At 37.6% G+C, this 21,218-nt stretch overlaps 1 protein-coding gene across 6 annotated transcripts in view; it reads right to left on the bottom strand.

Moving 5' to 3' along the window:
- The window catches only part of ARHGAP12 (Rho GTPase activating protein 12), a 59,610-nt gene extending 39,921 nt beyond the window's left edge, over window positions 1-19,689 (bottom strand). For 3 of the 6 annotated variants that reach the window (XM_081932638.1, XM_081932639.1, XM_081932635.1), the window contains exons 1-2: window positions 19,573-19,689; window positions 12,801-13,528 (exon numbers count right to left, since the gene is read on the bottom strand). In XM_081932638.1, coding sequence (XP_081788764.1) covers window positions 12,801-13,454 — 654 coding nt within the window. In that variant the 5' untranslated portion in view covers window positions 13,455-13,528; window positions 19,573-19,689. Of the gene's footprint in view, window positions 1-12,800; window positions 13,529-19,012; window positions 19,081-19,367; window positions 19,543-19,572 lie in introns of those variants that run through there. The other 3 variants (XM_081932640.1, XM_081932636.1, XM_081932637.1) reach the window with 3 other exon arrangements.
- Window positions 19,690-21,218: the final 1,529 nt, after the last annotated feature.

Below are 21,218 nucleotides of genomic sequence, written 5' to 3' on the forward strand. Positions count from 1 at the left end.
GTAGTTCATTATTTGTTTAAAGTTTAACAGACTCATGTATGCCACCAGATGTCGCTATGGAGTTCAACATAACCATAGAGATTTTATTTATCAAACTGCTTTTGAAATTTTCTACCCAAACTGTAGTCTAGGCAGTCCTTGACTTAAGACCACAATTGAGCCCAAAATTTATATTGCTAAATGAGGCATTTGTTAAGTGACTTTTGCCCCATCTTACAACCTTTCTTGCCATAGGTATTAAGTGAATCATTGCAGTTATTAAGTTAGTTACACGGTTGCTAAGTGAATCTGGCTTCCTCATTCATTTTGCTTGACAGAAGGATCACAAAAGCTATTCATATGACTCCAGGACTCTGGAACCGTCATAAATATGAGTCAGTTGCCAAACTTCCTAATTTTGATCATGTGACCACAGGGAATGCGGCAATGGTCGTAAGTGTGAAAAACTGTCATACGTCACTTTTTATCGGTACCATTGTAACTTTGAATGGTCACTAAGCAAACTGCTGTAAGTCGAGGACTACTGTAAATGTTGCCCATCTGGACCATGCAGCCAGTTATTTCATCCTGAAGCAAAACCAACATTTTAACAATTTTAAGTAAAATTGGTTAAATTTTGAAATTGTGACAAATTCAGAGCAATTATTTCACACAATTGTGACTGTGTAATCAAATGACAACTAATTTTTCTCCTCTTCTTCTCACTGGCAGGGTATCATTAGAAACATATTTGCCTATTGCTTACAACTTAAACTCAGGCTTCTTTAACTATTTTATCTGTTACACTGCAAGTCTTATCAATTAAGGCTTTTATCAAATTAAAACATGTCATTATAATGAAATTTTAAAAACCATTTTAATATTAATTATTCTAGATGTCTGCTTTTCCTCAAATGATAAAAGACTGAATAGGCTTAATGAATATCTATAAATTGCTTGCTGCTATTTAGCAAGTGAAAATCTGCTGCCTGAATTGTTCTATATTGCAGGTGGCCCTCAATTTACAACAGTTCATTTAGTGACTGTTGGAAGTTACAACAGCACGTATGATTGTTGATTATAATCCCTATGATTATGTGATCAAAATTCAGACACTGGGAAAGTGATTCATTTACGAGGGTTGCAGTGTCCCCGGATTATCGAATCACCTTTTGCGACCCTCTGACAAGTGAAGTGCCAGATTCACTTAACAACTATTCATTTAATACCTGTGGCAAGAAAGATTGTAAAATGGGACAAAACTCATCTATCTGTCTCGCTTAGCAATAGAAATTATAGTCACAATTGCAGTTGTAAATCGATGTTGAAATTAGAGATGAAATCTGAAGCAATGTATTTAAGAAAAGCTATACGGGCACCTGTATTCATTAAAGGCCCAGTACTCTTCAACATCTTCATCAATGATTTGGATGGGGGAATAAATGGGGAACTCATCAAATTTGGAGATGACACCAAGCTGGCAGGAATAGCCAACACTCCAGAAGATAGGCTAAAGATACAGAAGGATCTTGACAAACTTGAACATTGGGCACTATCTAATAAAATGAAATTGAAATGAAATGAAAATGAAATTCAATGGTGAAAAGAGTAAGGTTGTACATTTAGGCAAGAAAAACGAAATGCACAGGTACAGTATAGGTGGTACTTTGCTCAATAGTAGTAACTCTGAGAGGGGTCTTGGAGTCCTAGTGGACAACCATTTAAATATGAGCCAGCAGCGTGCAGCAGCTGCCAAAAAAGCCAACACAGTTCTAGGCTACATAAACACAGAGAGAGAATCAAGATCACGTGAAGTGTTAATACCACTTTATAATGCCTTGATAAGGCCACACTTGGAATACTGCATTCAGTTTTGGTCACCACAATGTAGAAAAGATGTGGAGACTCTAGAAAGAGTGCAGAGAAGAGCAACAAAGATGATTAGGAGACTGGAGACTAAAACATATGAATAACGGTTGCAGGAACTGGGTATGTCTAGTTTAATGAAAAGAAGGACTAGGGGAGACATGATAGCAGTGTTCCAATATCTCAGGGGTTGCCACAAAAAAGAGGGAGTCAAACTATTCTCCAAGGCACCTGAGGGCAGGACAAGAAGCAATGGGTGGAAACTAATAAAGGAGAGAAGCAACTTAGAACTGAGGAAAAATTTCCAGACAGTTAGAACAATTAATCAGTGGAACAGGTTGCCTCCAGAAGTTGTGAATGCCCCAACACTGGAAGTCTTTAAGATGTTGGATAGCCATTTGTCCTGAATGATATAGGATTTCCTGCCTAGGCAGGGGGTTGGACTAGAAGACCTCCAAGGTTCCTTCCAACTCTGCTATTGTATTGTATTGTAAAATGCCCATATTATCTTTTCTTAAATACATTGCTTCAGATTTCATCTCTAATTTCAAAGACAGAAGCAAAATATGACCCTGAAATGTTAAGACATTGGAGGTCCTGGTGGATTAATACTTAAATATAAGCCGCCTGTGTGCTGCAACTGCCAAAACAGCCAATGCCATGCTAGGCTGCATCAACAAGAGTGTCGTATCAAGACCGCAGGAAGTAATAGTATCACTCTATTCTGCGCAAAGGACACCAACCTGGAATGCCACATCCAGTTCTGATCACAATTCAAAATAGGGCTGAAGCCCTAGAAAGATTGCTGGGAGGAGCAACAAAAATAATGAGTGGTCTAGAGCAGGGGTGTCAAACTCAAGCCTGCGGGCCAAATGTGGCCCATAGAGTGCTTAGATCTGACCCACAGGGCCATGCTGGAAACAGCAAAGGACCAGCCCGTGGTTTATCTGCCAGCAAAAATAGAGTTTGCACACAGTATTCCTGAGCTCTGTTTTCACCGGCAGAGCACTCGGGCCCCCACAGGTGCCCCCAACACGGGTGATGTTGAGCTAGCCATGCCTACCCTGGCCACCCCCCCATCCCACTAGGTCAAACACAACCATGATGCAGTCCTCAATGAAATCAAGTTTGACACTCCTGGTCTAGAGGCTAAATTGTATAATGAACAGCTAGGGGAACTAGAAATGTTAGCCTAACGAAAAAAAGGTTTAGAGATCACAAGATAGCTGCCTTCCAATATTTTAAGGGCTGTCACAGGGAAGTGCAGGTTGATTTATTTTCTACAGCATCTGAGGACTGGACAATAGATGAAAGCTTGTCAGAGGGAAATCCAACCTGAACTAAAGGGAAATTTTCTGAAAATAATTACTATATTTTTTGGATTATAAAACACTCCGGACTATAAGATGCACATTAGCTGTAGAGGAGGAAAAGAAGGGAAAAACATCCATCCAGTATTCATCTGGCTATCTTCCTAGCAGTAAACAGAAAACAGCCTGATCAGCTTCAGCATGTTATTGTCACCGTGACCCATTCACTGCCGCCAATCTCCACCTGTTCGCCGATCGCCCCGATCGGTAGCAAATGGGCAGTGGTCCTCACCGCCTAGAACAGCTGATCAGCATTCCACCAACCACCTCCCCCATCACAATATTCCCTCTAAAAAATGCACAGACATTTTCACCCACTATGGAGGGGGGGGGGAGTGCATCTTATAGTCCGAAAAATATTCAGCTTGCTTCCCAGACTTGTGGGTATATCAGCATTGGAGGTTTTCAAGAAAAGATTGGACAACCATTTGTCTAGGATATATAAGGTACTTGGGCAGTGGGATGGACTAAGAAGCCACCAAGGTCCCTTCCAGCTCTATGATTTTATGATTCTCAAAGAAAAAAAAAATCGAGGAAGAATCTAGGAAAAATCACTGCTCTGACAGCTACAAACAAAATTAGCAAAATCACCAAGTAAAGCTGATCTACCATGAGAAAGACATAATATTAATGCAATAGATGTTAAACAATATAAAATATTGGGGTGACTTTGGGGAAAACACAAAATGTACTATACAGTCTTATAGTATTTAGATATATACATGTGCCTTAAATTTTGTGCAACAAAAAAAAATAAGTCAATGCTGTATTAAAAACTTTCTTATTTGTTTCCCATTTCTTTTTTATTGTAAAACCATGAATGTTATGAAATCAACAATTAAGGAGCTTTTAGACTATGACTAGCATTAATGCAGTAGTCAGGAATTGTAACTACTGAATAAAGTTTCTTTTTCATTTAGTCATAATGCTTGAAACAGAACATGAAATTATGCATAGCTGCCCAGAAATAAAACAGAAGGCAGTAGCAAACTACTTCTATATTTTGCCAAACAAATATCATGGATTAGTCATTAGGATTTAAACTCAATTATAGGGAAACATTAATAATTTATTGAATAATTCAGTGATGCTGAATAAAATGTTTAACATTGTTTTAAGCAGACTATAGAGATTATGTATATTTCACATATACATCATCTTTTAATGAAGAGTACGAAATCTATTTAACTATGAATACCTGCATTTATATAAGAAGTTGCTTAGAAACAGAATGTATAGAAAATTATTTCAATTACCAAAAATAGTAAGTACTTACAAATGAAATTTGATCTGTATCTAGCAACTAAAATGAAGAGGAAATTTAAATTTAAACTTAATTTTAAAATATTAATTATTAAGAGAAGCAGTTTAAAATATCTCTTAAATTTATTTTAAGTCAAGCATACCCTAATTAAAAGTAAACTGAATTTTTAGGTACAGCCTGGGAACACTGACAATAATCTAGAGTTTTTACTCATTTGCTTAAAATGGTTGTACTAAAATCACAAGGACTGCAAAGTGCTCATTTTTTATGTAGCCTTGCCCATACTGATATGTAATTAAGGTATTCTTATAAATAGTATATGAATACAATACTATATGCTTTTCTTCAATTCACCCTTTTATGTTCACCCATTTCCTCCCTTCTGTTTTTCTGAATCATAAATGTTCACAATCGAGTGGCAAGGGCCAACTTTAAAGTCAACAGTGAAAATAAAATGTAATAAATGCATTAAAAATGTCTACAAATCCACTCACAAGCCTATCTGCTTCCTAACAAGACTAAGAAAATACCTTTTTTTAATGTTATACTGTTTTGCCATGGCCTCCTTCTCCTCTTCTGCTACTTTACAATCAATGCATATAAGAGATACTATGGCTAGCCAAAAACACAACACTATACAGATTTTATCTGTATAGATCTGATAATCTATGCCCAAAATTTTCTCACCATCCACCATCTCTTTATTAATAAACACTTGCCAGAGTCAAAAATGCCTTCATTAGAGTCCACCAGGAATCTGTAACTTCCTGGGCGCAGATATTCCCCTTCCTTCCCCATCATATCTTCATTAATCACAAACAATATGAAGCCATAACCTATGGTCTACCGGCTATCCACAGAACCATCCTCGTCCCATTACATCAGCCCTTCTAACACGGTCAGACAAGGAAGGCATGTTGTAGACCCTGCCAGATAAAGAAAGAGAGCCTTTTCTGCTGTGGCCCCCACCCTCTGGAATATACTTTCCTAGAGGTGAGATACTTTCCTGGCCTTCCAAAAAGGAGTTAAGACATGGCTCAGCCTCATGTGGAGAGCTCAGGAGAGCACGCAGGCCTGGGGCTGGTTAGTCCCCTGAAAGCCCTTCCTTCGCCCTTCAACTAATTTTAATCTCTAGCCTCCTTTTAAATGTTTGAGGTTTTTTTTTTATATGCACTGTTTTATATTCTAACATTTCATTGCACACTGTCCAGAATCTTTCACTGACGGAGATGGGATACAGAAATGTGTGTGTGTGTGTGTGTGTGTGTATGTATATGTGTACACACACATTTTAATCCATTTCTTTGTGTGTGTGTGTGTGTATACACACACATATATCTATTTGGGGGGAAGAGGGGAAGGAGAGGGGAGGGAAAGGGGGAGGGGGGAGAGAGATGATTCCTGCAATGAACTATGAGAAATTCTAAATATTTAATAATATTCAGAAGATGAAGAGATATTAATTCTCTACCAAACCTAATTGCCCAGTACTTTCCAACAACAAATGCTTATAAATACAAGGATTATTAGCAGAGCTCATTTGCACAAATCATAAGACTGATGCATAAGATCTCTCAGCTACATTTAAGTGATTCATCCCAGGAAATTTATGATACATTTCTGAATCAGCTGATGATGATTCTAATGCCTACAACACATTTCTCTCCGTTCATAGTTATAATGCTCAAGATTAAGGCTTTTTTTTAAAAAAACATGTGAATAAAATATCACTTTTATTTTATTTATTTATCAACTTTATGGTCGTCTTGCTGTTCAAGGCGCCACTGAGTGGCTTACAACATAATAAAATATATACAGCTAAAACAATTATACAAACATACATTAAAACAAAACAAAAAAAAACCCACCACAGGTTTAGAGCAGAAAGATGGTGGTAACTTCTCTTTTACTACAATAGCCATCTCCAGCCTACAGCTTATCCTTCAGGACTCCATGCCAACTGGCATAGCAAAGTTTTAAGGCATTTCCTAGAGAACCTCACCTCCTCCAGCAAGATGTTCCAAAGGGCAGAAGCCGTGGCAGAAAAGGCTCTTCTCCTGGATCTTAACAGCTACAATTCCTTGGCTGATGGGCAGTGGGGGATTCAATTTTTTTTACTACTGGTGCTGTGGGTGTGGCTCAGTGGGCGTGGCAGGGGAAGGATACTGTAAAGTCTCCATTCCCTCCCGATCGTCTGGGACTCGGGAAGCAGAGAATAGATGGGGAGGGGCCAGTCAGAGGTGGTATTTACCGGTTCTCTGAACTAATCAAAATTTCCGCTACCCGTTCTCCAGAACTGTTCAGAACCTGCTGGATACCCCTCTGGTCTGCAGTATGCCTCTTCTGCCAGCTGAGTGGGGCAGGCCAATCCCATTGGGGCAAGATAGTACCTCAGATATGTTGGATCCATGCCATAAAGGGCTTTAAAATAATGACCTTGAATTGAACCTGGAAACAGATCGGCAGCCAGTGCAGCTCACATAACAGTAGTGTTTTAATCATTGCTGCATTGTGAGACTTTTTCTCTTTATTAAATAAGCATGCAATTTGCTCTGAAATCAATACTAGTACTGTATATGTTAAGAGAGGAACTAGATTAAAAATAGAAAACACGAGAGCCCAAATACTTTAACTCTTCTTTTGCTAAACACTGTGTTAGAAGAAATGTCCATCAGGGTTCAGTTCCAAGTGGGGGAAAAGACACTGAAACATGGGAAAGAATGGCTTAATGGTGGACAGGATCACATGGCTTGAGCTCCTGAGCAGAAAAGGGGGATAACAGGCCTAAAAGATGCTGCAGAAGAAAAAAAGGGCCAGCTTGCTGAGAGTCTCTGGGTTTTATGCCATCTGTTGGGCGCCGCCCTGGGGCCTCCCGCTCCTGTGCTTTGAGTCCAAGTTTGGTTGAGCCTTGCTGGTGATATAATGAAAGGGCTTTGGGATTCCTATTATAGCTCTGCCTGTAGATCTTTGTTATGCAGAATAGACTGTCCTAGGCCCTAATGGCTCATTGACAAAGGTGGAGATGAGTTTCTGCCTCCCTTTTAGGGGAAAATATTCTGCCCTTTTAATATTTCTTAAAATATTTCATTTTCTAGGAGAGAAGTGGGTTTTAATTTCCTACAACTGTTTAAATGTTAACATCTATTTTCTTTTGTTTCTAATAAATCCAAAAATTTTAGATTTATGAGGAAATTTAATTTCATTAAACATATTCCTCATATTGTGGAAGAGCTGTAAGAACCTAAAATTAGTTTACAGTTGTGACAATAGAAAAATGGAATGAAAAACTAAGTACAAATTTCTTCACTTATTATTATTCTCCAATATTATTTTGGAGAAGAGATTCTGAACTCAAAAGTCCTTTTTCTATTATTGATTTTTTTCTGACATTGAGACCATCATAAACATTTATGATCACCAACACATAAACAACCTGAAAGAAAATGTTTTGTTCTGAAAAGCCTTTTAAAGAAGATAGTACATCTATATATATTTTGATGAATGATTTCAATTAAAAAGGCTCTGTCTGTTTCAATCTTATCCCACTAAACACATTATATAATCCTTCTCACATAGTTGATATTTCCAGCAAGCGGTCACTAATTACTTTTTCTCATCCCCAACCTCTTTCATTTCATCATTTCATTAAGCATTATTTTTCATTCTTCGCAGCAGCATGTAGCACCACATATTTCTGTGCAACTCTGCACTAAGCAGCTTTCACATCCTCTTTCCTTACTAATACTAATGCATTCTGATAGATCCATGATGGCGATCTATCCAGCATGCATCCTATGGCATGCGGACTGGAAGTGGCATGCAGAGCCATCTCTCTGGGCACGCAAACTGTTGCCATTTGCTCTTCCAGGTTCTGGTGCGCTGGCACTCCCCTGGTCTTCAGACGCAGGGGAGTGCCCTAAAACAGAAGAGAAGCTGTCCGGTGCACATGCCGGGAAGATGGTCTTCTGGTTTTTGGCACGTGCACCTGCCAGCTGGTCTTCGCACGTACACATGCATCAGAAACCAGAAGACCAGGTGGCCAATGCGCATGAAACTGGAAGATCATCTTCCCAGCATGTGCATATGTACTGGATAGCTGCTCTTCTGGTTTATGGCTCACACACACGCTCCTGTTTTGGCACTCAGTGCCGAAAAGGTTCGCCAACACTGTGATAGATTATTGAATACTTTTGCATTCAGGACTCATGCTTTCTATTTCTGTAGTCATTCTATTTTGACTGTATAGTTTTTTTTTCCAGTCCTCTCCTTTTTTTATGTGTCCATTTTTCACCAAGATAGATTTTTAATACTACCAAATAATGAAATGTTTCAGATTTAGAACCCACAATGTATCTTTCAATAATCCTCACAATCTCTCACTGTAATCACTCAAAATAATTCATTTTTTTCTAACTATTCCTTTCTCGTGAATCTGAATGAATAAACTGATATTGATATTTTTATTTTATTTCCATGGCAAGATAAATTAACCCTTTATTTGTCTTGCATTTGAAGTCAAAATCTGTTGTATGCCATGGTCATAAGCAGAAAGGCCTACTTTGATCAATCATACATTTCACATTATTTTTTTTACACAGAAATTATAGAAAAGGTTACTATTCTTACTCATTACTCCAAAAATGCTTTTTCAAATGGCAACTGGACTTCGTTTTTCCTTAAAGACGTTTTGCTTGTGTTGTGTTGAAGAAGCTTCTTGGAAAGAAGCGAAACGTCTTCAAGGAAAAACAAGGAAAGGCCAGTTGCCTTTTGAAAAAGCACCTTTTGGGCAATCATAACCTGGATGAGTGAAAATCTCCATAGACATTCTTACACCATATGTAAAATTGTCTCCTAAGGATTAGGGCTGTTAGAACAGGGGTTCCCAACTCCCGGTCCATGGACCACCACCAGTCTGTGGCATGTCAGAACCTGGTCGCGCAAACAAGCAAAGCCCCATCTGCAAGATGCAGGCAGCATGTGAAATCACACCCCCACCGGTCCGCAGAAAAACCTCTCTCCATGGAACCAGTCCTTGGTGCCCAAAATGTTGGGGCCACGTGTTAGGGAACACTTTAGCCAATATGCCATAAACTGCAATCAAAGACCAATTTTAAAGGTAAGTGCCAATGCTGAACAACAAAAAGTTAAGAATTTGGTTTTCCTGGAATGATATACAATATAAATCATAATCGTAACCAATAAAATAAATTAACAAAATAATTTAATATTATTTTGCAAATATGCATTTCTTAGTCTGCATTTCCCCTCCGGATTGTTTTAATTTCTTCCCCCAGTCCAGTCGCTCCCTCCTCTAACACCGAAATCTTTTGTTTATTTTCTGCAACATAATTTTTAAAGTCTCTGAGTTCTTCTTTGAGTTCTGTCATTTCTTTTTTCAAGTCAATAAAATAAATTAACAAAATAATTTAATATTCTTTTGCAAATATGCATTTCTTAAGAAATCCATATAATTAAGGAACCATATAAATTTTGACTCACACATATGAGACTTGCATTGCTCAAAATACTTCTTTTAGCATGATTTCTAACTGAACTCACAAAATAGAATTTTTAATGATTTTAGTCATTAATACCTTAAGCCAATTCAGCCACTATAGTGAACCATATGGTTGGCTTAGCAATAAGAATGTTTACATGCATTTGCTGCCTCAACCAGTGAGTATCTGCAGCTAATAAGCTGTACATAACTTATCTACCAAGGCTTAACATACTAAATATTGGATTGGTTTGTCTATAATAAGCCAGAAAACAGTTATTAACACTCATCTCTCAAATAGTGTCTTAGTCTTTATTTATTTTTGTAAACCAAACTTTACCTTTAGATAAACATGTTCCACAGTCATAAATTAAAGACCTACATTCCATTTATCCAGAGGGGAGAGGGAGGGGGGGGGGAGGGAAAGGAATGTTGTACAATAAATACAGAAGAACCAAAATATCATTACATAAATGAAACAAAAAGTGCAAAAATACAATATAGTGAATAACTGAGAATAAACTAATTACTGTAGGTACTTAAATCTCTCTGCTTTCAAATCCATCAATTTTATCAAGAATATTATTTGTGACAGAAGAGGGTTTACCATCTGCCATTTGATATAAGGTAAAGGATGGTTCTCATCTCAGTTCCTCAAAGCCATATGTCAGCATCAACAGTTTTGACATAATTAGCATTTGTGATGGCTCTAAGCACAAATACAGTCAATAGGAAGGAAATTAACTACCAGATGACATAGGAACAAATTGTATTACATATCATAAAAACATTAATACCTTTGCGCACTACCATGATGTATTAAAACAATTAGAGATGAGAATGGTCTTGCTGAAATTTAAGAGATTTTAAAAAGATCTCATAATGGTTTATGACTTTTACAGATAATTTTGATATTGGCAGAATGATGAGGCATATAAAAATGCCTCATCATTCTGCCAACATCAAAATTATCTGTAAAAGTCATAAAACATTATGAAATATTTTTAAGTCTTCTCCTAAATTTCAGCAAGAGCTGGTCTTCTTCCTCTGCAGTAACAATCTGCAAAATTAATGTGCCCGTAGTGAGACCTGCAAAAAATGCTCTATTGTGTATTTAAAAGTAGAAGGCAGGCAAGCAGCCTTACTGGTAACTTGGCCCTAACCATAATGACAATGCTGAAACAAATATATTTAGAAACTAACTGGCAATCACAGTTATTGACTAACAACATTCAGTTTCCAGTTTATCAAGTCCTGCCCCACGTAATGCATGCTGCCACAATGAAAGCTTGAGGATAGCAATGTGTTATCACCGGCAAAAGATTTCTTTTCTTAAGGAAAAGGTATATTTAGTTTATTAGCAAAAGCTGAAAAAAGGCCTCTTTTCCCACAAATGTTATAGAACTGCTTAATATCTATACTGAATTCAGAAGGATCTCAGACCATGAACCAATCTCGCAAATCCACAAGAACCATACCATCCAAAATGAAAATCACCACAAAGATCATTCAGGTTTTAGTGAATATAGAAAATTTATGATATTGTGTTAAGAGAAGGTCTCTGCTATCACTCGAAAGGACACTAATTTCTTACAGGTATTGCACACAGTGAATCTGCAAGAAGATAATATATAATCATACAAATATACACATGACTTCCACAGGAGCCAGAACTATCCACTTTGTCTTGTTTCATCATACCCAAACCTTAACTGATGACAGGAGTATGGAGCCTGTCATCAGTTAAGGTTTTAAGACAATTACATATTTTGCAAGGCTTATGGGGATGATTCCAAAGCTGACATTGGCATCCATGTGCATTTACATCCACTTCCCTGAAACCTGCAAAATACTTCTTTGTGTTGCCCTAATACAACAAGGTAAGAATAGTTGCAATACAACTCTTTTTGTATCTTCTTTCTTATTACAAATGATCTTCTAGTCCATGTTTTGCCATCTTTGACTTTCCAGACTGAAACCTGTACGAATTGGGGACAGAATCTCTAGAAGAGCATTTGAAGGCATAGGAAGTACCTGTTCTTCAAGTAATCAATTTCTACTCCTCTATTATTTCAGAAAGAAAAAAGCCTGGAACATGCACTTGCCAAAGTAATATGTAGTTCTGCTTGAATTCTGGCTTAATCAGGCTGCTTGTCACATGGCTTTTAAATGCAGCGTGTCATGGCACTATAATTACCTACAACTTCCTACTCTTCCACAAACTTTAAATGTAAAGTTCCTTTCAGCTGTATTTTTGCTTGCTCTAGATATTAGTACTAAAACATTATCAATCTTGCAGTGTCTTAAAATTAACGGAATGCAAAGCTTTAGCTATACCAATATATCCAAACTAGAGGATATATTCCCTCCACATTGGATCTACAAGGGGATAGAGCCTTGATTATGCTGCCAGGACTACTATCTCATCATTTTTGTCCATCCGTCCCCTTAGAAGCTATTGTTTTCTCAAAGGTTAAATATTGAGCCCCCAGTTGTCTTCCATTGAAATCTTAGCTGATTTTGCATAGGTTTTCCAGGATCAATCAACTGTTGACACCTGCTTTGGTAAAAAGAATTAAATTCTAGAAATCATAATTGACAGAATACAGAGAGATACGCATACACACACATAAAACCAACACCAAAGTTTTAATATCACAAAGAAAAAGTTACTTAACTAGAAGCAAAACGTATTTATTCAAATCTTCTATTATAGATCACTAATAGAGCAAGTCTGGCCTGTCATTTTAGTTCACTTACATATTTTCTATCAAGAAAAAAGGTTTATTGAATTGGTGATTTACTGCAGTGGACCTCATTTTACCTGTATTTGTTCTGTGGAACTGCTGCTGAGATCATCTCCAGACTCTGAATCTTGGTGGGTTTTTTCTGATCCTTCTCCTACAGAATCACAGGGTTGTTCTTGCAAGAAGCTGGTCTTCTCAGTTTCCATACATTCTGAACAATGAAAGCGAGACCCAGATAAGTTCACGTTCTGATTGGAAACTTTAACAAACTGTAAATCATTAAACTTCCCATTGTTTGGGGCAAGTTCTATGCTAAATCCAGTATGCTGACCTGGGCTACTGTTTGGTCCCAGATTCTGGTTGGCATCCTGAGCTTGAACTAGATACGATTTCCCTGAAGTTGAAAGGTCTGGAGATGTATTCACATTTTCTGTTGACCTCTGCAAGCCATGTGCAAGTTTTAGAGAGTTGTTTGGCAGTCCAACTAATGGCCTAATAGGTGGCATTAGTGCTTTGCGGGCTATTTCTTTAACATATTGTGCTGGCACATAGAAGGGTTTGGAATTTTCATCCTTTTTGACTTGCCACCAGTCATCATTAGTCTTTTTTACTAAGATGTATTTCTCCCCTTGTTTTATCACAATCCTTTTGTCTTTTGCTTCATACTCATAATCATATTCAACTTCAATGAACAGTGGGCCTGAAAGATTTTTCCCAGCTTTGTCAGCCATCTCTTTTAAAAATCTATGTTTCCAAGTGAAAGGTTAAGCCACATGGTGTTTCTTCCTCCTGATTCTTAGAAGACCTACAAAAAATGCAAAAATATTACAATATGATTATATAATAAATGTGATCTTCAGATTATTTATATGTTAGAATCCTCTGACAAATCTCATATTTGGGAGAAATTAGCTTACCAAATTGTTCAGATAAATCTCCCTGTTGGGAGATTTGGGTTTCCTTGGCAAAAAACCCCTATTTTTCCAGAAAAAAAATCTAAGGTATAAACTTACGGAGACTGGTTTCAGCATCTGCACCTTACATTTAAGAAACAAAACTAAAATATTTTATTACTTCGTGTGTTACTTATATCTGAATTTTCCTTTAAAAGTCCAGAATATAGCATTGAAATATGAACATTATGGAAAAATTCTAACTGGTATGATTTTAATAGTAATTAATATTTTTGTGGAGATGCATATGGTATGATATGAATACACAATAATTCCATTACACTATTTAAAATTTAACAAAAAAGTGGTGAAAATAACTTAAAAGTATTGATTTTAAAATACCTTAAAAGAGTGGCATAGTTTTAAGAAAAATAATAGTTACATTTGTAAATTTAAATGTAAAAAGTATATTAAGCTTCCTAAGTGTTCTAGTTTTTTTTAAAAAAAATGGTATAGAAAATTTATAGTGCATATCCTTTAAATTACTTATTATAAATTCTGCAATAAATTCTGTTTTTTAGTTCAAGACAATCTCTTAACTTATCTAGCAAATTATTTAGCCCAGGTAATACTATATCTTAGGAGGAATGAAAGAACAACTATCTTGATTTTAATCTTATGGTCACTATCTCTTTATAAATATATTTTGAAATTTAGTAGTACCTATTATTTTCCTGAAACTATTCTATCAATGTAACATATCATGAATAATTATTGGAATCAGTGAATCTATTTTTATATATATAAAATGGTAAGAAATGCCATAATATTCCTTTACAGATTATATTTGTATCCATCTTGCTTATACTGCCCATATACTTATTAAAACAAAGTAAGATAAAGCATTTTAGCAGCTGGTGAAGATCAAAGTTATTAAATGTTATCAAATGCAGTATTTTGTTGAAATAAATGGATCATGACCTGCCATTTCAATCTTCTTAATTTCTAGATTACATTTATTTATCTATACCTACAGTCTATTTGGACACTGACCAGATTCAGAAATGTCTCACACGGTTACTGCATAATCTGCCCTAAGCCATTTTTATATTTTCTTTTATATTACCTTTAAAACAAAAATAACCAGGGTAAATTAAAAACAAATAATAATACAACAGATGAATTAGCAAAATGAAAATCAGCACAAATTGTATTCAATCATTCAGATTGTGAAAATACGGGGGGGGGGGGGAGGGAGTGGGGAGCATTGCCACAAAGTAATTAATATAGGAACCAAGCCATAGGGGGAGGAGTAATAATTTGGTTACAATGAAAGAAAAATTCCTCTATTCAGAAACTATAAATCCATTTATCTAATCAAACTACCCAATAAAAAATAAAATAACTGAAATCTCATAAAATTTGTTCTTAACAAACCCATGCTGACTTTTTCAAATTATAGCACTGTGCTTCGAAGGTGTTTACAGCTCAATCTTATGATCTGCTCTAGAATTTTCCCAGTAATCAATAGAAGACTCATTGGTCTAGAGTTCCTGAAACCTTCCTTTTTCACCTTTTAGAAGGCAGGATCAATCTACCCAAGCCAGTTTCTGTTTTGCCCATTTTCTAGAATTTCTCAAGGATTTAGGATTTATTTAAAAAGATTTAGTCAGAACATCAGAAAGCCCAGGATATAAACTAGCTGGCCGTGGGATTCAAATATTCACTTTTCCTTTCCCGCTTATATTAACTCAGATTTAATCACCATTGCCACCAAATTCATTCCCTTTGATTTCATGCAGAGATACATTTTTTAGCATACAGTACAACTCCTTCTTAATGTTGCTTCTGCTGCTTTTGAATAAGTTGTAGCCTTTGGTTGCTATATTTCAATTATGGGAATCATTCCATCAGATCTGTCACACTTATTAAATAATTCCTCAGATAATGAAGACTATGACCTCTACAGGAATGTTGTTTGTGGTTTATTACAGATTTTAAAAAGCTCAGTTTAATTATTTTTCCAGCTAATCCTGTATTTTTCTACTCTTCGTTAGTTCTGAGGTTTTGCCTTCTTTTCTCACATGATTCAAGTCCTTCCTGATCAAATTCAACATGTTTTAGTTAACCACATTCCACAATTTTGGTGACAAAGAATCTATCCCTTACTAGTGTCCATCATACAGGTAACATAGCGATGAGTCTAAAATCAAATTTCTTCAGCAATTTCAAATCCACTGATTCTCCTGCACTATTATCATTTTTTCCTTTTCCATTTCTTTTATGGATTAAAATAGCTCACCCAGGTTCTCCAGCTTCATTCCTAGCTTCAAGATCCAACTGATGTACGTGCTTGTAGCTGCTCATGTCATTATTTGTTACGTTAAGATGTAAACCATGATTTTAAATCAATAATAGCCAAGTTCATATAATATTTTAAGGTAAAGACAAACAAGCATATAATAGCTTATTTGTGTGTGTTAAATGGAATGGAACTATGCTGTAAAAATTAGTACTCTATTATTTTAATTTCAATGATAAGTATAAGTAATATGTCCCATTTATCAAATAGATGTATTAGTCACTGAAAAAGGGGTTCTTAAAATTCATATTGTATAGGTAGTCCTTGACTTACAACAGTTCATTTAGTGACTGTTCAAAGTTCCAAAAAAGTGATTTAAAGCTATTTTTCACACTTATGACTGTTGCAGCAGCCCCATGGTCATGTGATTTATATTTGGATGCTTGACAACTATTCATATTTATCACAGTTGCAGTGTCCCCAGGGTCATATGATCACCCTTTGTGCCCTTCTGACAAGGAAAATCAATGGAGAATCCAGATTCACTTAACAACCGTGTTACTAACTTAACAACTGCAGTGATTCACTGAACAAATATGGCAACAAAAGTCATAAAATGGAGCAAAACTCACTTAACAAATTTCTCACTTAGCAACATAAATTTTGAGGTTCTAAATCGAGGACTATCTGTATTAAACTAATGCAAGTCAGTGAGGGGTCTGAAACACAATGCCTAGAAGCAACATAGAAGTCACACTATTTAATTTTCAAAACAATACATTTCAGGAAACAGTACACTTCAAAAATTTTAAAAGAAAATTATAAAAGTATGACATGTTTAGATCCATTGCATTTGGCTGATTTGTGATGTTGACAGCATTAAGTTAACTAAAGAAATTATCAACCTTACAAGGTTTAAAGAAATAAAATTTAAAAACACTAGTCTACTGGAGACTAGACAATAGATACTATCTATGTCTCATAGACATGCCTACTGTGTGTGTGTGTGTGTGTGTGTGTGTATTCCCTTCGTATCTTCCTCAATTGCAGGTCCTCTATCAAAGGCCTGGGAGGGTTCTGTGCAGCATCTTAGCTGTTCTTAGCACAGCATTCTTCCTGACAGTGAGCTTTGATTTTGTTTCTGGGAATAATCTGAATTTAGACATCACTGCCCCGAATGCTTCTGCCTCTACTGGGACCACCTTGGCCTTTATTTTATACGCACATATATATACACACACACAATGGCAACACAATAATATGCTTTTTGAACTGCAGACTATTGTGCTGGCAAGCATTATCTTCTACAGCTGTAATGAACACATTAATGATGTTGTCAGACAAACAAAGTTAGTCATTGAAGCTGTAGTTAGAAGACATTTTGATTTTCATTTGTTGTAAGATCTTACCAGCTGAAGGCCAGATGAAGTGAAAACCAATGAATTGGCTTTTATAACAATAGGCATTTTTTCTTATGTTGTGACTTGTCAGCATCCGAGAAACATTTCCATTAAACCCACGATTTCTGGGTACATAGTGTATGAGAACAAAATACACCCCCACCGGCATAACTACTTTACTTGTGCAGATTTTTCTGCATTTCTATAGCCTCATTTCAAGCAAGCCAGCAGAGCAATGTAGACAAAAGGCCTGCATTATTTTCCACATTTCACATTAAAAAAAATTCTGACAATTATCAAGCACATAGAAGTCTGGAGAAATGATAGCAGCGTTTCTAGTCACCATGACAGAAAAGCAAACATACTATGGAATACCAAGTCAGTGATTTTCATAACAACATTCTTTTCACATTTTTTAGAAAGAAATTGATTTTACACACTAAAATTTCGTAAGAATTTTACTTGACAGCTGGCATGACTCATTTGTACTCAATTTCATATGAAATAGTTTCAAAATGAGCATAAAGATAAAACAATCACAGATGGAAAGCACGGACTGTCAAAACCAGTTGGAAAAAAAACAGTATAATTCTTTTTCAACATACTTCTCCAGCAACTTGGCTTTTCAAAAAATAGAATCGTCCTTAATTTGGAAGGTGACCACGGATTTAGATTTGGCATCTTAGGATGCTCAGGATTTTTAAATGGTAAATAACATTTCACAAGCATATAGACCTTTATCTGTTTGTCTAATCTGAAAAAGCAAAAATATATGGCTAATATGTTGTATTCAAAGCAAATAAAAGAAACTTTAAAGTTTCTTATAAACAGGATGGAAACCTTTCACTAAAAACAATGACTATGATGTCCCCCACATACATATTTTGCATTATACTTTATGGAATGAAGTAAAATTATACAAAGCTTCTTACTTTATCCTGGATGAGATTATGTATTTAACCATCAGTACTGGAATTCTTAAATAGCATATTAACAACAATGCAGAAGCTTTTATGCAATATGTTCTATGCAGTAACCTGCCTTTAAAGACAAATCAACACAAAAGGAGATTTCTCCATTTTGGAATCTTTCTCTATATAGAAAGTTTGTCAAGAGAGGTTAAGGAAAAGCAGAAGAAAGACATCCACTCCGTGCAGAAACAACATAAGCGTGAACACTTCCGGCACAAGCCAACACTGGCTGTCAGGACAAGCAATCTCCCTATGAAGGCTGGTATCACCAGGGTTTCTACATATTTCCGGAAACAGGTTGTATTGCCTACAGAAAGAGAAGGCAGAATTATGCCTGGGCCCAAGTGGAAAGGAAGTGAAACTGGCACTTTTCTGCTCTCCGGAACACGTGCCATTGCCAGACTGCAGTGTGTGTGTGTGAGAGAAAGAGAGTGTGTGTTGATGCATATGTGCATGTTTGTGCGTATGTAGGTAGGTAGATTTAGCTAGATAGCTACTCATAAAAATAAAACACAGGATCAAGAAAGGTTTCCTAAAAATTGTCCATCAAAAACAATAAACATCATGCTCTGCACCTATTTTCCAGAAATAAGTCTGATGCCAAAACTATTTCATGCTAAACCCAGTCAGTACTGAAGATGAAAGTGTGAAACCCCGCACTCACACACTGTGAAACGCCCCCTCCCCTCCTTTCCCCCCCCCCCCATCCACAAACCCACCTACCATTGCTCAGAGCCTTCTCCAAATGTACCCTCCAGGTTCAAGAAACCGGTGGCTTATACAATGGGTAAGCTCAACACAGCTAGAAAACACCACTTCCAATAAGACACTTGTGCGAGCAACACCAGGCAGCGCACACAGGTCAAATGTGCAGACCTTCCACCTCACCCGTCATACTTCCCAAACTTTGGGGCACGGACACACACACACAAAGAAGAAGGTTCAGCGCATTGGAAAGGAGTGCAAAGGAAGCCCTTTCCCGCTATCTAATCGCCGTCCGGATTTCTCCGGGAGCCCCATCCTCGGCTGCACACACACACACCAAAAAAAAAAAACCTGGGAAAAGGGGGAGCGTTACCCCTCATTATCAGCCCCGGAGGGAAACGGCGCGACTCTGTTGTAAAAGGTGGGGCGAGAACAGCCCAGGCTACGAGGAAGTTGGTCCGATGCTCCTTCCATCCCCCGCAATTAAGCGGTGGGGGCACCACGAAGCATCGCCGTGCTGGGAAGGGGCCGCGGGCGGTGGTGACGCCCACTCCTCAGTCGCGAGAGCCCCTTCTCACCGGAAATCAGAGCCCTGGGGCTGGCGCAGGTCCGCTTTCCTGGCTCCGACGCGGCGTTGTGCGGAGTGGCAGCCGCGGCTTCCTTCTCCTCTAGCTCCGCCCCTCACCCGTTCCGCCTTTTCTCCAGCTGCGGCTTGGGCTGGAAGCCCCACCCCCCATTCCCTCCACCCCCAGCCGCAGGGGACCTAGCAGGGTGGCATCACAGGTCCCCCGTCACGTGGTGTGGAAGGAGGAAGAGAAGTGAGGGGGGAGGGGGAGAAACGGGCGGGAAAAAGTAAACCTGGGGGTTGGGGGGAATGGAATGCCGTGTTTCCCCTCACAAAAGCCGGCCTCTCCAGCTCGGTCGGTAGCGCGCGCACGCGCACGCGCACCCTGACGCCCCTTTCGAGTCTGGTTCGTCTCAGGCGGGAACCGGGCTTTATTGAGCCCGATGCCCACCTTAAAGGCATTGATTGTTTCGTTTTGGACTCCTTTTGAGCCACATAGATAAGTGTTTCCCAACCTTGACAACTTGAAGATGTCAGGACTTCAACTTCCAGAATTCCCCAGTCAGCTGGTTGGGGAATTCTGGAAGTTGAAGGCATTTTCAAGTTGCCAAGGTTGGGAAACACTGACATAGATATTCTACCTATAACCTGTTCTTTCAGGTGTTGCTATGGTGAACCCATAGCTTTGTAACTGAATCCAACCACTTGGCTGCTGGTTCTTGCTCTTTTGTCTTCTCTATTTTCTTCGAAGAGCACATTATTTCTTGGTACAATGTGAATAATTTGTGCCTGGAGGGAGGATTTTGGATTGGTTTTGTTCCTTGATCCATTGCTTTTATTTTCTTGAGTGCCCATGGTGGTCTCAGGTGTCTTTCTCCAACACCAAAGTTCAATGTGCCAAGCCATAAAATTGTGCTTTGTGAACCAGTTCATTAATTGATTGAGGTTAAATTATTATAATCTCTGCCTTTGGTGACTTTAGTCTCTTATCCCCATCTTGAGAGGAAGCTAAAGTTAAAGGTGGCCATTTGAACTTGTGATGGGGCTGAATGAGTGACACTTAACGACTCCTGAGGTCACTCCTGAGGTGATCTCCATTTGTGAGCTTTGCCAGCTTTCGACAAAGTCTGGGGAAGCCCCAGGAGGTCACCAATATTAACAACAGCTTGGATTCAATTAACAATGAAACCGGAAATGTTGGGACTGCTTTTGCTAAGTGGTGGGGTCATGATATCATGCTTTATGACAGGGATGATGAAAGTTGCAATTACCCTTGTTTTGTTACTGAATGTAATTCTGAGGATACACGTTTATTAACTAAAGCCCATTCATTTATTAACACATATTTACTAGAGTCCTTCAATTTCTACTAAATATATAACTGGGAAATTGTACATAATATATGAATACAAGAGAGAGGATGTCTGGGCCATGTCCAAACATGCACATATGATTTATAGTAGAGAAAACAAGAAATTTTAGGTAGTGACTTTATGAAGGAATGGTGACCCATCTCTCACAAGTCTGGAGTTGTCCAATATATTCTACATAATTTTATAATCAAAAGAGATTTGACTTGATGCCTGAGGATATATAATATGAAACTATTTCAAGGGGTTATTCATGCATGTTATGACAATCCTATGCAAAAAAAGTTTA

This window comes from Natrix helvetica (genome assembly GCF_964273705.1).
Source record: "Natrix helvetica genome assembly, chromosome: Z".
Lineage (NCBI taxonomy): Eukaryota > Metazoa > Chordata > Lepidosauria > Squamata > Natricidae > Natrix > Natrix helvetica.